This window comes from Alosa pseudoharengus, unplaced genomic scaffold (assembly GCF_046254945.1).
Source record: "Alosa pseudoharengus isolate Yale_2024_CS ecotype anadromous, Long Island Sound unplaced genomic scaffold, YU_APseudo_1.1 YU_APseudo_1.1_scf_8, whole genome shotgun sequence".
Classification (NCBI taxonomy): domain Eukaryota; kingdom Metazoa; phylum Chordata; class Actinopteri; order Clupeiformes; family Clupeidae; genus Alosa; species Alosa pseudoharengus.
Genome location: NW_027468870.1, coordinates 32419176 through 32435541, shown reverse-complemented (window position 1 = coordinate 32435541; position 16366 = coordinate 32419176). Strand labels below are relative to the sequence as shown.

Here is a 16366-nt window from a genome sequence, read left to right as displayed (position 1 = left end):
AGTAGGACTATTCGCTTACTGTCTACAACAGACAACAGCACACCGTTTTCATAAAACAAGAATTTATTAATTTCTTTTCGCAATTTATAGCTGTTATCAAAGACCCAACACAACCCAAGTTAACAATGAAAAGGTAAGAATTCCTTTTGTCCCTTAACATTAATCAAAAACACTTAAAATTTCTTCATTACGAAGAACTGGAACCTTCAAGCAAAGAAAAAAAAAACTGCAACATAATTCAATTCATTCTTGTAAAGTGCATGCAGAAACTATTAATTTCATCAAGTGAGAACACATATTTTGTATGAGATATGTGAGGAAATAATTCATTACTAGATGATAACTTTTTAAGGCACACTATCTGCACAGCCAGTTTACACCAGAGCACATGACTTAACGGTGTAAGACCAGGTGAGGACTAAACAAAAACAAAAAAACTCTTTTTTCAGGGAAATACTTTTAGGGATGGCTCTGAAAAAAAATGTAAGACAGCATTACATACAAAATGTCATTTGGAGGACTAGCATCTATCCCTGTATAAAAGTAGGGTTTTCAAAACATTTACAATGGTAAGCACTCAATGACATGATTATTTTTTCCACACAGGTTCACCTACATGAAATAGAGAAATCAACAAACTATGAAATGAAAAGTACAACACATTTCTTTGATATTACAGAACACCCATTTTCATTACAAAAAGTTACTGTGGTCTCACACATGCGCTTGTGTATGTAGCTGGCGATGGTATAGCTGACAGTATTACACACGGACAGCAGATGGAGCACTACAGGTTTAAAATGGGGACATGTGAACTAATGTCCACATTTTCAGGCAGAAAGTGATAAGGCCTTGTTTATACACGTTTCTCTGGAATGCACACTGTACAAACATAGAAAAAAAGTACTAAACTGTGTCCAAAAGCCTAAAGCCTTAAATAATAAAACTTCATTTAAACTACTGCATCAAATCTCTCACTCTCTTTCCCTCTCTCTCTCTCTCTGTCTCTCTCTCCCACACACACACACATGGACAAACCCATACACTCAATATATACACACACACTCTCACACATACAATAACATTTAAAAGAGAAGACAGCAAAGCAACAAAGAAAAATGTCTGGTTTGTGGTCCGATACCTCATGATCCACCACTGGTACTGCTAAAACACAAAGAAAACTGTCCTATCGACATAAAGGAATTTTAGCTATTAAAACACATAGCTTAAGACACAATGATTGATGACAGACATTCAAGTAACTAACCTACTGATTCAAATTACTTACATCACATACAATTAAAGTATTCTGATGTCCAGCTTGTCCTGGCCTGAAGCAGAGATACTCTGCAGAGATTTGATATCAAAATAATGAAAACTAATATGCATAGATACCACTCCCGCTAACTTAGCCTTTGTTTGTGTGTTTGTGTGTGTGTGTGTGTGTGTGTGTGTGTGTGTGTGTGTGTGTGTGTGTGTGTGTGTGTGTGTGCGTTGAGGGGTGGGGATTGCAGTGATATGCATAGATAGAGTTAGGCCAACCTGAGTTTAACTAAGTCCATCTGTTATCAAAGGAGACTTGGATGTGACTGTGTGTGTGTGTTTGTGTGTGTGTGTGTGTACATTTGACACTCATGTTCTGGGGTCTCTCGGGCTATCGCTCTCAAAGGCAAGGTTGTCGTAATGTGGCTGGATGTCCACTTGAACTGATCCAAGGTCAGGGATGGACTCTGAAACACAAGAATAACACAAACCTTCACAATACAACAAGATACAAGGACCTGTTGGATATTACAACAATGTGGTTTAGTGATATAAGCTAAGTGACATCACCCTACACAAGTTAACTCCTTGACGGTTTAATAGAAGATTCCTATTGCTTCATTGTGCAAGCATAACAAAGTCCCCAGGTGCTTCTTTGAGGTGGCTTACCACTTACTTATTCTGGGTTGTCACTAAACCATGTTCTTATTTATCAACTAGTCCATTCAAACCATCCAAAATTGTCAGTGAATTTGGACCTGAACTAAAGAATTGCAGTAGCAACCTCTCATTGTCTTTTCTAACCTGTCATGACTCTGTTTACAAAAGGATTAGATGTTAATGACACATGTTTCTTACGCTGAATAGGTGAATATGTTTCTTACCCAGAACATTAAGCTATGTAAAAGATTGGGTAGAAAATGAAATAATTTAACAACTACACCTCGCACAAATGTATACTTAAAAAAAAGCTAGTAGGATTGTACTTTCCCAGTCTCACTGAATTTTAGGACAAGGAGCCATGGGCATTTGGCTGAGAATTGAGAAACCATGGCATAGTCATGTTTCCCAATTTTCATAATACATTTTATAATATATTTACAGAATGTCAGTAACCTGACAATTTTTTTATTGTGTAATATGAAATGTCATATTTCATTAACTAAAATTAAATTAAGATTAAAGATGACATAGAATGGATGAACAGAGTATTTTACCTTGTTCTCTGATGTCAACATAGAAGGAGGTATGCAACTTGCTCAGATGCTATTTTACAAGCCCATTTCCAACCCTATAATTAGGCTGGGGAAGAAAATGGGCCTTTTGGCTGATATCTAGGTGCACCTCATGCTTATCTGGCACCCACATGAATAATTAAATGAGCTTTATGCTGATCAGCTGCCTTGTATGGGAAAACAACACTGCAGTGCTGCTTTTTAAAACTCGAAACCAGAAAAAAAACAAATTCACGGAACACCCTAGCCTATTACTTTTCCGAACTTTTCTGTCACATCAAGCGGAGCTCATGACGTGACCAAGTGTTCAAGAATGACGTCCGTTCTCCAAACACATGTCTTACTTCAAGGTAAAAGAGGATGATGAGGGAAATGTGAGAACAGCCTCTCAAGTCTCAACACCTCTGCTCTGCCCAGCCCATGCCATATGATCAGCATGGAGGCGTGAAAGGCCCGAGCACCCTTTAACAGGAGGGTGAGAGGTATGCAGGGCAGAATTTAAGAGACATAACAGCACGAGAGAAGGGGGGGGGCTGGTGCATTACCAGGGCTGGAGTGCGGAGTGTCCTCCACTGGGCTGTGGTGCTCCATGCCCTGGATGGAGGCGTAGCCGGACGAGGCCGTCTCACTGCGGCTGTCTTCGGTCACGTTGGGGAATGAGAGCTCCGGAGGCACAGTGATCTCCTGGGGCGGCTCCTCTATGTCAGGCTGAGAGAGAGAGAGAGAGAGAGAGAGAGAGAGAGAGAGAGAGAGAGAGAGAGAGAGAGAGAGAGAGAGAGAGAGAGAGAGAGAGAGAGAGAGATGGATAGATGGATGGATGGAGAGGGAAAGAGAGGGCGATTATTTTTCCAAAATTAGCTAATATGTCTCGGCACATTCAGGGCACATCCAAATTAAGGTGGACTGAATTTTAGACTTTGTGGAACATTGTGCTTTCAAGGAAAATGAATGGGGATTTTTTGGGCTGTGGAGATGGGAGTCAAGCAAGTGCACAATGTAAATGTTCTTACCTCCACTCCCAGGGCCTTCAGGATGTCACACTTGCACATCGGACACGTTCTGTGTTCCAGTAACCATGGCTCAATGCACTGCTTATGGAACAAATGACTACAAACACACACAGACACACAAACACACGTTTTATTATCACTAATACATTTTCCATTCTTTTCAAATGACTGAAATATTACTTTACTTTTTATTTAGATCACTGTATCATTACAAATAGTACATTTCGATTACTTTAACTATCTCGGCACTGTAAGCAAATTTGCCTCATAGGTGTGAATCACTGCTTTACATACTTGCACGTGAGAATGGAGAGCACATCTCCGGCCTTGTACGCATCAATGCAAACTGCGCAGGTGTCTGCATCTGGCCCCGTCTCCTGCAAAGTAAACACCACATGTTTCCCATTTACATTTATTCATATAGCAGACGTTTTCATCCAAAGCCACGTACAAAAGGCATGTTTCATTTCCATGCAGAAGGAAGGAGGGAGGGAAGGGAGGAAAGTGGAGCAGGAAGGCAGGAAAGCAAACAGGAAGGGCTAAGACCGAGATGGGAGGAGGTGAAGAAAGTTACAAAAATGAAGGAGGGCAGGTGGTCAGTACCTCATCTCCCTGTTTAAGTGTGCGGACTTGCAGTTGACCAATCGCCTTCTTTGCTTCGGCCTTCAGCTTTTTCTGCAAAGGGGAGAAGAGGAAAGTGTGTCAAGAGGACGTGGATGAGGGAGTTCATCGGTGTGTGTGTGTGTGTGTGTGTGTGACGAGGAGTGTGGATTACAGGGGGGCGCGTGTAAACAAGAGGCCATGAGAATGCTCTACGAATGCATACGTTTGCTCTGGCTTTCCCACGTTTCACATTGCATGGTTTTGCATTATTCAGCCACTTCCTATCTCTCTTTCTCCCACTTCTTTATCTCTCATTCACTCATTCTTTTTTCTTGTCCCCTCTCCCTCTCTGTCTTACACACATTTATATACCTACGGTGCTGTTCAGTTCTACGTTCTGACATTCTTTGTTTGACCTTGAACTTGAACTACGTGCCTTAGCTTTGTTTCGTTTAGAATAATAACTAGTGTAAAATTTATGTGGCTTTGGTTTATATGGTGAAGCTTAGTTACTGTCTGTATTTACATGTTACATGTACATTATATACACTATATATATATATATATATATATTTATTTATTTATTGTCTATACATAATGTATATCTGACAACATATGCAAATGAAATGATTGATCGTCAAATTGACAAACTCATCACACTGAACCTAAGAGCAATACTGCCTGGGGCCAGCCATTATGATGTATATAATCATGACATGGTAATCACTTTCTAGATTTACCTCAGTGGTTAATCCATGACACATTTTTATATCCTATTGTATATAAAAATATATAAATGTAACTGTGTACTGTTGTTATTCAAGTCTCTTATTAGCAACTTGCTAATTTACATGTGCCAGGTTTCAAAATATGAATGTAACCACACACGGGTTGTTATGCAAGTCACATGTTGATATTTACAGTGCTTCTGGAACGCTCTGTTTGTCTAGAATACTGTTGTGCAAGCATCAAAGTCAAGGTAATCTCCATCCTCATCTGGGTTCCAGAGGAAGGAGATGATGTCATCCTGGAAGAACCAAGACACCCTCACCCTTGGCTTAGATGTTTTTCAGTCGAGTCATTAAAACACTCCCAAGGGGAAAAGTCACTGGAGATTTTACAGACGTAAATGGCAGGCACACCAAAACCCTATCACACACACTTTATATGTTTACATATATTGTCTATACATAATGTATATTTGACAACATATGTAACATGAATGATTGATACTGTCAAATTGACACTCATCAAATTGTTATGAACCTAAGAGTAATGCACAACCAATCACAGCGGGCATTACTCAAATCACTTGAGAATATCTCTGGAGAGAATTAGCAGGATGTTTTTTTACAAAGCCTCTATGCTTGTTAGTGTGCGTCTGAGAAAGAGAGAGAAAGAGAGAGAGAGTGTTTGTGTATGAGCAAGCATGTGTGGGTTTGTTGAGCATGCAGGTTTGTATGTGTATTCATGACATTTTGAGTGTGTCTGTGGTGTTTTGCATACACTCACACGGGCAGGACAATGCTCTCCTTTTTGCCCAGAACTTCACACTCTGTGGGTGACTGTTTGGCAGTAGTGTTTGTCTGTGACACACTCACGCAGCTGAACGTGTGTGTGTGTGTGTGTGTGTGTGTGTGTGTGTGTGTGTGTGTGTGTGAGTGTGTGTTTTCCTTCCCCCTTCACTAAGGAGTTATAAGACAAAAACATTTATCAGGCATGTGGAACAGCCCCCTCAGCCTCACTGTTTCAACCCTTGCAAGGTGAACAGGTATATCTGCTGGCAGTTCAAAGGTCTCTGTCAGAGTTGCAGCAGCTTGGTGAACCTGAGCCCACGGCAAACATTACTAGCTCAAAGAGCAGCCCAGGCATGCCAGCATTCTTCCTTGGCTCATGGCAGTGTGGGGCAGGCTCATCTACGCTTTCTCTATGCATAGCCGCGTGTGTGTGTGTGTGTGTGTGTGTTTGTGTGTGTGTGTGTGTGTGTGTGCGTGTGTGTGCGTGTGTGTGTGTGTACTTCTCCATGTCAAGAAGTGGGTGTGCTCAACAGCATGGAAAAAAGTTGCAGGCAGATTAAGGGCCCCTATCGTTTCTGTCATATATACAGGGCCCCACAGGAATATCAACAAACACAGAAACTATGTGGCCAGTCAGACCAGACAGGTCCAACCTGTTCTTTGAGGACACCTGAGAGAGAGAGAGAGGGCTGTCGGAAGTTTTTTGTGATATCCAACGTAACACTTGTCATTCCGTTGTGGTTAAGGACAAGGGTGTTAGGTTTGCCTGATGTAACTCGGGGCGAGTTGGCGGATACCTGTTTGCGGTTCTGCAGCCGGACGGTGTTGAGTCGTCGAGCCGAGTAGAAGATGAAGTACCCCACGGTCGCCGCGGTCACCACAAAGAAGGAGATGGACACAAAGAAGACTGAGTAGTGGCTCATCCAGGGCCCGTGCTGCTTGCCCACCTCAATGGACAAGGTGAGCTGGATGCCCTGCTGCAGCAGCCGGGCCATCTCCATCCCACGGATGTGTCCGATCATAATGGCCACTGTGTCACCTGTGCCTGGAATCACGCGCATGTGGCTACATTAGAGGCGCTCACTCTCACATTAAAATTATATTTCATGACGAATCACTGAAATATCACATTAAACTCAGTAGATGCTCTTAGGCCGGGAACCCTCCCACCCCACCCCCCAACACACACACACACACACACACTCTCCTCACAAATGTGCATGCCTGCTCTCAGACAGAACACTACACAAAGCCATCTGTGTTTTCACCCTTACACAGCACAGTCTGTGCACCAAGTCACACACAGACACACAGACACAGAGACACAGACACACACTCACACACACACAGCTCGGTCATTGTCATCACATCACAGTACTATTCTGCTTTCTGTCAGTTATGAATAAACACACGTATTTCATCCAGCATCCATTAAGACTTTCCAGACCTTTGGCATAGCTAAGAATACAATCCGTATGAGCCATCCAGTCATAGGTCTTCCTACCTCAGATGACAGTAACCATCAGTTTGGGGGTGAAAAAGTAGTTGAACAGAAACTGTCTATTTAAGAAATAAAAAACAGGTATCTAACATAATGTTTCTTGAGGGCTTATACACAAACATACAATGAACACGCACATTTACTATGAATAGTACTAACTGAGATATTATGGCTTTATTGTGGGGGAAATTTCCCCGTGACAGTTTCTGCATATTAGATTACTCCCTTCATATCATACAAACAGTAATGGAATATGAAACTTTTTAGTATGAATGGACTAATTGTCATGGAATTCCCAGCAGGCACATTGCTATGACCTAATTTTTTGTGTGAGTGTTTATGTATAGGAAATGTTTTAGCTTGGGCAGATAATTTGCGGTCTGAACACTTCTTGTCAAATGCATGTGTGAAAATCAGGAACCACTGGCCAAACATTTGACTCATGTGACAACTACTGTAAACCACAAAAGTCCATTTCCAAAATATATAAGCACACAGGAAGCAAGAAGCAAGCCAGTCACAATGCGAGGACAGAAATATCGGAAGCAAAACAACTGCTGTCTGACAAAGAATGACAAGACAAGCCTCCATGTCTGCCAAAAGCTCTTCATGAGCTGTGTTGAGTATGTCATGTGAGACAGCATGCCGTCCACCTGACTTGACAAAACAGTGTCAGCAAATCGCTCTATGGCCTCAGGTAGTGCGACGCTCACATTCCTCTAAACTAAACTAAGCTAAACTCCAGCCACTAATTGTGTTTTCCCACATTTGGGTTGAGTCAGTTTCCAACATATATAAGTAAAGTATAAGTATATATACTCTGATCCCGTGAGAGAAATTTGGTCTCTGCATTTATCCCAATCCGTGAATTAGTGAAACACACTCAGCACACAGTGAACACACAGTGAGGTGAAGCAAACTATAATCCCGGCGCAGTGATCTGCCTGCTACAACAGCGGCGCTCGGGGAGCAGTGAGGGGTTAGGCACCTTGCTCAAGGGCACTTCAGCCATTCCGACTCGTCGGGATATCACACTATTTCTGTGGTATTCTAGAGTTTACTTTCCCTGAGGTATATCTATAATAACTAGCTGTAAAGATTATGGAGAAAACAGATTGCAGTCTTGTGAAATCTTGGGAACACTTTGTGAAATATAGTACTTTGCCTATTCACATTTGAACAAGAAGAGAGTGTGTACCACTCGCTTTTGTCATACAGAGATAAATCTCAGAGAAAAAGAACACAGTTACGTGATATGATACCAATGGTCTGGGTGATACGTGACCAGCAAGGAAACCAACCAAACGTAACCTCTTTTAAGGCCCAACTTCCTGCTTGTTACTGAGGCAGAAAGGCTTTCCTCATAGGAGGCCAATTAAGAAAGCAGCAAGTCTTCCTCAAGCACAAATACACTCACTATGTCAAAGAGAGAGAGAGAGAGAGAGAGTGAGAGAGAGAGAGAGAGAAATACAACCTTGTTTAAAACGTCACAAGTAATTTGAAGCCAATATTGTTTTATATGCATATTCTATAAATAGGCCTACATATCGGAACATAGACTACACAACATGCAGGAAGGCGAAAATGAGAGTTCCAATACCTCATATTTAGGAGAAGTGGTGCCCTTTAGGGAAGACCAGTTTTTCAAGTTCATTCACAAGAGCCGGGACAAAGAAAAATAAACTAGCTATTACTGGACTGAGAGTCGAAGATCCTTTTCCTTTAACCTCTGTCCTCTGTCTGACCTCTGTCAGTTTCCATAGCACATAAATATAATATGAATACATTTAGGTCATTCCGTATCAGGTAAGGTTGCCCCTCAAAAGTCCCAAAACCAAGGCCTGTAAAATATCTCTGTTAAAATCCTATTTTTCCTATTTAATACATTTATTTTATTATATAGTCAGAGAAACAAAAGATTTTGGAAACATTTTTTTTGGCCATTAATATTTTGAAAAGTATTATTTATAGCCAGTCCAATCTTTGTAGGATGGAAGACAAACATGTTCTCAGTATGACTGAACCATTAAAAGTTTGTAGGGCAAGTTCAATGATTTTCTGTAAGGCCCTAGATTTGGAAAAATATGCAATAAGAGTGACATTGGGGGTATTCTAAATATTTTGTGATATATTTTTTCTTTAAATACACTATCTAATCAATTTTGTGCCACGATTTCATTTATCCACATACAATGAACATGAAAATATTATGGACATATTCTCTGTCATTTATAGTAAAATGGTATGTGGGGAACTAGCCTAGTATAGTAGTCACATGAAAATCTATGTGGAAATACCTCAATATATGGGCATTTAGTGTACAAAGTGGCAATACATAAATAGAGGTAAAGGCATTGTTTCACCTCAGGGACAAGAATGAAAAAGCAGGGGCATACAATGTAAAAAACAAAGTGTATCCTTGAATAAAATATGGTACAACACTGGAACTTGTACACTAAATGAGTTTGAGAGCTAATTCCACTGAGATTTTTGTTGTGTGTTCCTACTAACTACCCCACGTACCATTTTAGTCCTAAAATTATCAAATACATCTAATTTTATCCTTAATCTCTTCATGTGCTTTTGTTGTGGAGATCTCAAATGTTGGCACAACATTAATAAAGTATTGTATCTGCAGAAAAAATACAGATTTTTTTCCAAGACTCAATATCACTCATTATAAAATATCATATACGGCCTTAAATAAAAATCAATGGGGATGCAGTACACACTTTTAGTGCTTCAGTCAAACTGAGAACATGTTTGGGTAGGCTATGAATAAAACTTTTTAAAGGGTAACGTCACTTCTGTTGACTTTCAAACAAAACAGAGAGCTAGCTCGCTACTTCCTCCCCATCCCTCCCGTGCTGCTCCCGTGCAATTGAAACTCTCCTAAACGCGCATCTCGTCTGTGATTTGCTGGAACAGTTTGTTATTATGGGCTAGGTTTGCCCAGGTTGTTTTTGTTGCCGTTTTTGGAGCCTGCTGTCCACAGAGATCGTGTTTTTTTACAGTGTATTCAGGACACAGACAGCTAGCGGTTGGTTAGGTGATGTTTGCAATAAGGGACATAAATTGTTTTAGCCTAAAAAACGCGTAGCATAGTCCAAACATGGCCAAAACTTCTTGAGAGTGTGCAAATTGTTTTAAAAAATCAAGCGTGAAAAAACATGGTTCTTTAGTTTTGGAACCCAAACATGACAAACAATGAGAAAAACATTGAGACAGTATGGCAACCATTTTGCTGGATTCTGTCTAATTTGATGCAAAATTACCCATTTGTGTTATAACAAGAAGTGTTATACTATTTTCTGCATTCATGCTGTTCATACATTGAAAAAAGAAATTTGATCATGACTGAATACAAAGCTTTGGTAGGGATGTTCATTAACTTGGTCAAATCATACATTTTGAATTCTGTCTAACTAAAAAACTTTCACTCATACTTCTGTTCATAATCAACTGTTATCAACACAGACATATTAGTCTATAATACACACTCAAAAAAGACTGTCTCGGTGTCAAAGTTTTTCTAACAGAGATAATACTTGAGGAGAACTGGACTGAAATGGTTCAGTGAAAAAACGTCAAGAGTGTAGAAACTTGACACCAACTTTGACCTCCCTCAAGATGACAATGGTTATAATTATGATTTCCCAAAAAAATTATCTTTCTAATCTTTCCAGTAGCCACCCAAGGTGACAAACGTGCCTTCTCCTGGCTTTCATAATTTGCGTAAAAGTGTTGGTCACCTTTAATCTGCTGTTTATTTGTCAGATCACATGACTACCAAGATAAACACAGTTTATTGGTTCAGTCAATAGCATTGTAGAAATCAAAGTCCAGAAAGATCGGAGGAGTCCAAATGCCATGTATGCAGGCATGTACAGTACACTACATAGCCTACTATGAGCTGGACAATGTGTACTGCATGTGTTTTGTGTATAGAAATTGATGTCACCACTATTTATCTATGTTCTGTCAAATAATCAGGACCAAACCAACCTGAAAGTCCTATTGGTTTACCGGCAAGCAACTCATATTTGCTACACTCTCACAAAGGTGATGGTTAGCCAATACTATAATAGACCCAGCCAATCTATCCACCTGGGTGCAAATGACACTTACAGTATGTCTGCCTACATACCAAACCAAACTTGAGGCCCTATGACATTTGCCAAATACAGAAGCAAAAAATAAAAAAATAAATGAATCCAACTTCCTCAAGGCCGTACCAGCAACTAGTAATATCACCTGATAAAGCCTGACTATCAGACATGGCAATTAGCTTTTACTGTTTTTTCTTGCTTTTACAAACTCCTTTGATAACAGACCGTTACTGCTCATTTAATTTCTGCTGCAGAGAAATTAGCACAAACAGCACATTCATAAACAGTGGGCTCAACCACAAGTTTAGATATTGGGATAACATGAGCCTGCTTTACTCCTACGTGAGTCTACATTATCAATTTACGGATGCCAGTCATCATTTTGTTACCTTTCAAGCTGAAGGAAATTTCATGAAAGCCTTGTTGATGGTCAGGATGCCAATATCTTAAATTAAACTGTGTGGTTAAATTATTGTAGTGACCTTTTGTGACTCAATTTGCCAGCTGCATAAAACTTTGTGTCTCTTTTTGGAGGAACCACCATAGACAACTTATTTTAAGAAGTTCCTTATCTGTGTGTGTGTGTGTGTGTGTGTGTGTGTGTGTGTGTGTGACTGACAAACAGACAGAGAGAATGGAATTACTAAAAGCAGATGGACTCTTACAATTGATTCTGACCGACAGCCAGGTACACCACATTCTAGCTTACAAAATCTGCCCAGCCTAACCAAAACACTTCTATTAGGCTTACTTGTTATACAGTAAGTTAACAAATGTAGAAAGAACATTTGTGCAGCAGCATGCACACTAGGGGGATGTCACTACAAAGTAGATAGTCATTTAAAGAGTTTATTTGATATTTTGCTGATTTGCTCCCCAATGCCTTGACACAGTATGACAGAGTGTACAATGCAGTCAGTTGCCCTACATTTTACTCTCTAGAGCCCTGTTGACCCCCACTGACCCTACAGCTCAAGCTGACTGTTAATGGACCTCATGGTGTATTCCATTTCATCCTGAACAAAGACCATAGACTGTGCTGCAGTCAGACCAGAGGACAGTAGCCTCTGGAACACTTCTGACCCCGTGGAAAGGTCCCTAGAGAGTATCTCTGGAAAATAATTGAGATCGTAAAACTTGGGCTTCCCATTGTTTCGATTTAGGATGCACCTGGTCAGCACTGTGCACTGGTGTTCACTGTTAATTTTTAATTATTGTATTGGTTTTATTTTTAAGTCGCTTTGGACAAAATTGTCTGCTAAATCATATATTATATTTCTGGATGGGTGTGTGCTTCACCTCACTGTGTGTTCACTGTGTGCTGAGTGTGTTTCACTAATTCACGAATTGGGATAAATGCATAGACCAAATTTCCCTCACGGGATCAAAAGAGTATATATACTTATACACTTACTACTTATAACCTTAACCAGAACTATAACCATGTGCAGTCAGTCCTGCCCATGCTGCCTCAAAACTAGATTTCTGTTTTAGTCAGTGTTCGCCTCCTTCTCCTTGTGAAAATCAGCTGTATTTATTTACAGAAGGTAGCCTATTGTGTTGGCGATATTTGTTCTTGTGATTAATCTGTGACAAAAGCTTACACTGAACATAGCACTAATAGATAGATAGATAGATAGATAGATAGATACTTTATTGATCCCCAGGGGAAATTTAAGGAATTGACGCAGTCAATTGTAATTGACACCTTCATGGCCATTGGAGCTGGGAATCGCAGAGTAAGTCACAAATTGATACAGTCACTATACTTTGCCCACGATTATATCCCGATTCAGCTATACTGGAGACACTGTAAAAGACTAATCTATGATACATCAAAATATCTGTATTGAAGAAGAAAATGGGAAAAAGCTGGAAGCTGGAAGCGGGAAAACGCTTTTACAACTTTTCTTAAAACATAAGTTATTCTGTTTTATAACAGAGTTATTTTCAACTAATGTAATGTTCATATTCTGTAAGGCGCTTTGGACAAAACTGTCATATACCATATCATACCATACCAATATCATACCATACCAATACCATAACCATTTCGCAACTGTTTTGAAACAGTGTAAAAAAAGTGTTTATACTTTTAACTTAGTGCCTTATGCCTCTCTAAAGAAGAAAAACAGATTTGTTTTCTTATTTTTCTCTTCTTATTTTGAAGGGAAGGTAGAGCTTGCAAAATAGGAGAGCCTGTCATAACGTCAGACGGAGAAGCAGAACTGTTGCCAATCTCCCACCACATTGGAGAGTGTGTCAGAGAAACAGCAGCAGCCTAGACCTCCCCTAGTAAGGTCTCTTTAATGGAGTGTTCTGTAAAATAGACACAGCATTTGAAGATGAGAGAACTAGTTATTTTGTTGCCATGTCACATCATGTAATGGACTATTGCTCTACAATCAGGGCTGTAGTAGAGGCTAAACGCAAGTAAACACAGTTTATTCACCTCTGACATTTCAGAAATAGTTTTTCCACCTCTTAGTAGAGTTTATCTACCTCTCAAAAAAGTTTATTCACCAATCAACTTTTAACATTCAAAAATCACACTGTATTATCCGCATTCACAATATACACTTATCACTCCAGAAACCATTTAATACCACTGGTATTATTATAAACATTGGACAATAACCTACACCATAATCAATCCTTTTTTAAAAATCAGATACCGCATAGCACATTACCCACCTCTTATTTTACGACTACAGTGTTTCCCAGAGAACTGAATTCCATTTGTGGTGGTTGGTTTGCAGAATTAACTTGAATGCAACAGTTTTTTAACAAATTAGCAGTGTGGTTATGATGCTAATCAGATTTAAGCACAATTTAGTACAACCTGGAAAATCATTGTGTGGTGGTCAATGTTGATATTGTGGTGGGCCGCCACAAATAAGTCAATGTATGGGAAACACTGGACCGCACCCCTGTCTACAATGGTAAGATCTGTTATCTTCTGAATAGTCTGACCTGAGGGAGGAACACTGATAAAGTAGGACACAAGCCCAAAATAAATATTAGGCCTACCTACTATCATTCATGTTTAAGCAGCAAAGTGCCAACTAGCTTTCACAACAGTGAGAGGAATTTGAACCTTTACAATGTTACCACTGACCAACATGTTTCCATACAGACAACTGTCATTTACTCTACATGTGAATAATGGGCTATTCTGATTCATGAATTGCTTTCCATACAGATATTCTCTAACCATTTCTGACACTCATGTGATGGTGACGACAGATCACAAGGAATACCTGCTGACATTATGAATTGTGTGTGCCAGGGCAAGTTAAAGGTTTTTGTTGCAGGATATTAAAACATAGATTATAAACTTAGATTACAGTATTGTAAGGAAGTGTGAAAACAGAATCTTCCCCAGTATTCCGATACAGGAAACAGATCAAGCTTCCTCCACCCTGACTAATTGTGGTGGATCATCCAGAATGTGATTGGTCTGTTTGGCTTAATCACCTCAAACACAACGATCGTAGGGGCACGTCAGTCCGTCAGTGAATAGGTCTATGTTTGCATTGTTTTAGAGTCTAACTTTTACTCTTATGACCCTGTGACCCTCCCCTCCACGACCACCACCTCCCCCACCCCAGTGTGTGTGAGTGTGGGGCAGATAGGCTACCATAAATCCAGGGCTAAAAAGCATGATGATCATACTGACTGTTTAGTTGATCACAACATTTCACAAAAGTATATCACCCCTCGGATTAGTAGGCCTAATGCCACACACTAGAGCGTGTATGTCCATATTCCAAATCTGATCTGTTGGCCCTGCCACCAATTCGCTTGGTCATCCTCATAGGCGTCTGAGCTGAAACTCAGGTAAGTTTTAACATCCACAAAAGACCAGTTGCATAACATTCAAGAATTCCCAAGTTCGTGTACAAGGGGAAACATACCTGGATGGGACATTTGTATGACCCTGTTATCACTGCCGATATTGTTAAATATAACAGCTCCAATTGCTCCTTTGCTGGCCGCGACGTTGATCTTCTCTGAAAATGTGCATCCATTTCCACGTTGCATGAGGGCTATCCAGCCTTTGGATCCGTTGGGATTGTTATAAACAGTGTCACTGTCACAACCGTATATTGGGTCGGGAAAGTATAAGTCTCCAACTACAGACGCCTTTGGCGAGTCCTGTCCGTATAGTCCGATTTCTTCGTATCGCCAGATAGTTTCGTTGCTTTGTGGGGCGACAAAAGATAGGTTGAGATATGCTGTGCATATGTATGTTGCCTGTGCGAAATGTAAACTCGATACCTGTAGACTCGACGCGACGAACAACCACGAAAACAGGTGCCGTTTCGCAAGCAGAGACATAGCTTATCTGGTCGCAATGCCGATTTGGCACGTATGCTTCTCAGCAGAATTTATGCTATTAATTTAGACCGACACAACGTTAGACAAGAACAAGAAATCCGTGATAAATGCTCCCTTCATCCAACCTCCCAAGCTCTCTCTCGGCACTGACTGCTGCTAACAGGTGAACTAGTTGGAACAGGGTGCGATCTATCCTCGTCGAGGTCAGGTTGAACCCACCCCATTTCTCTCTTAAAGGTACAGCTACAGCTACAGTACAACTACGAAGTTCAGGCGCGTATGCCAAAGTCAGTGATTTCCATAGCCGAAACAAACGACATTCAAGGACCATTGAAGAAGCGATTATATTGATATCACAGCTGCCTAAACCGGGATGAGTCGGATGATGAATAGGATCAATAGTATCGATGCGATCCTGAAGTGGTCTTGGTATTTTAGGCAAAGTTTGTGCGCACCCTAGAAAATATCGGCTCTTATTTTCCCAGCTGTTAGGCCTATGTTGTTTTGCCCATCTCCAAAGGAGAAAAAATACTATATTAAACACAGAAAGTTTGAACTTTTGTCTTTGCAAAGGGTTTGGCAACTTACCAAATGTCCTGTGGTTACAATTTCAGGATGAATCTACATCATAATTATCCTAAACTAACCAAATGCCACAACCAATTACATGGGAACTCTATTGGCTGTTGCATCCTTCCAAATGCAAATTATCTACTGTAGGTCTGATTACTTGTCCTATTTTCAAATCTCTCGTACCTTGTCACAGGGGCGCCTGCAGGAATTGCTA

The 16366-nt window shown here is 40.3% G+C and overlaps 1 protein-coding gene across 1 annotated transcript; it reads right to left on the bottom strand.

Annotated features, from left to right (window-relative positions):
* Positions 1–45: 45 nt before the first annotated feature.
* Positions 46–15743, bottom strand: rnf128a (ring finger protein 128a). The gene is made up of 7 exons (XM_076273474.1): positions 15156–15743; positions 6426–6673; positions 4112–4183; positions 3803–3885; positions 3509–3605; positions 3044–3206; positions 46–1730 (listed from the first exon to the last, which is right to left on the bottom strand). The coding sequence occupies exons 1-7, from the start codon at positions 15577–15579 to the stop codon at positions 1633–1635; spliced, it is 1185 nt and encodes a 394-aa protein (XP_076129589.1). The 5' UTR covers positions 15580–15743; the 3' UTR covers positions 46–1632.
* Positions 15744–16366: the final 623 nt, after the last annotated feature.

What these genes read in the sequence shown, in the direction of transcription:
- rnf128a (XM_076273474.1), bottom strand. Translation starts at nt 15,579, where the DNA reads ATGTCTCTGCTTGCGAAACGGCACCTGTTTTCGTGGTTGTTCGTCGCG. An exon ending in CATACAAATGTCCCATCCAG is followed by an intron (nt 6,674 to 15,155) that starts GTATGTTTCCCC and finishes GCGTGATTCCAG; the next exon opens with GCACAGGTGACACAGTGGCC. An exon ending in TGAAGGCCCTGGGAGTGGAG is followed by an intron (nt 3,207 to 3,508) that starts GTAAGAACATTT and finishes TCTCTCTCTCAG; the next exon opens with CCTGACATAGAGGAGCCGCC.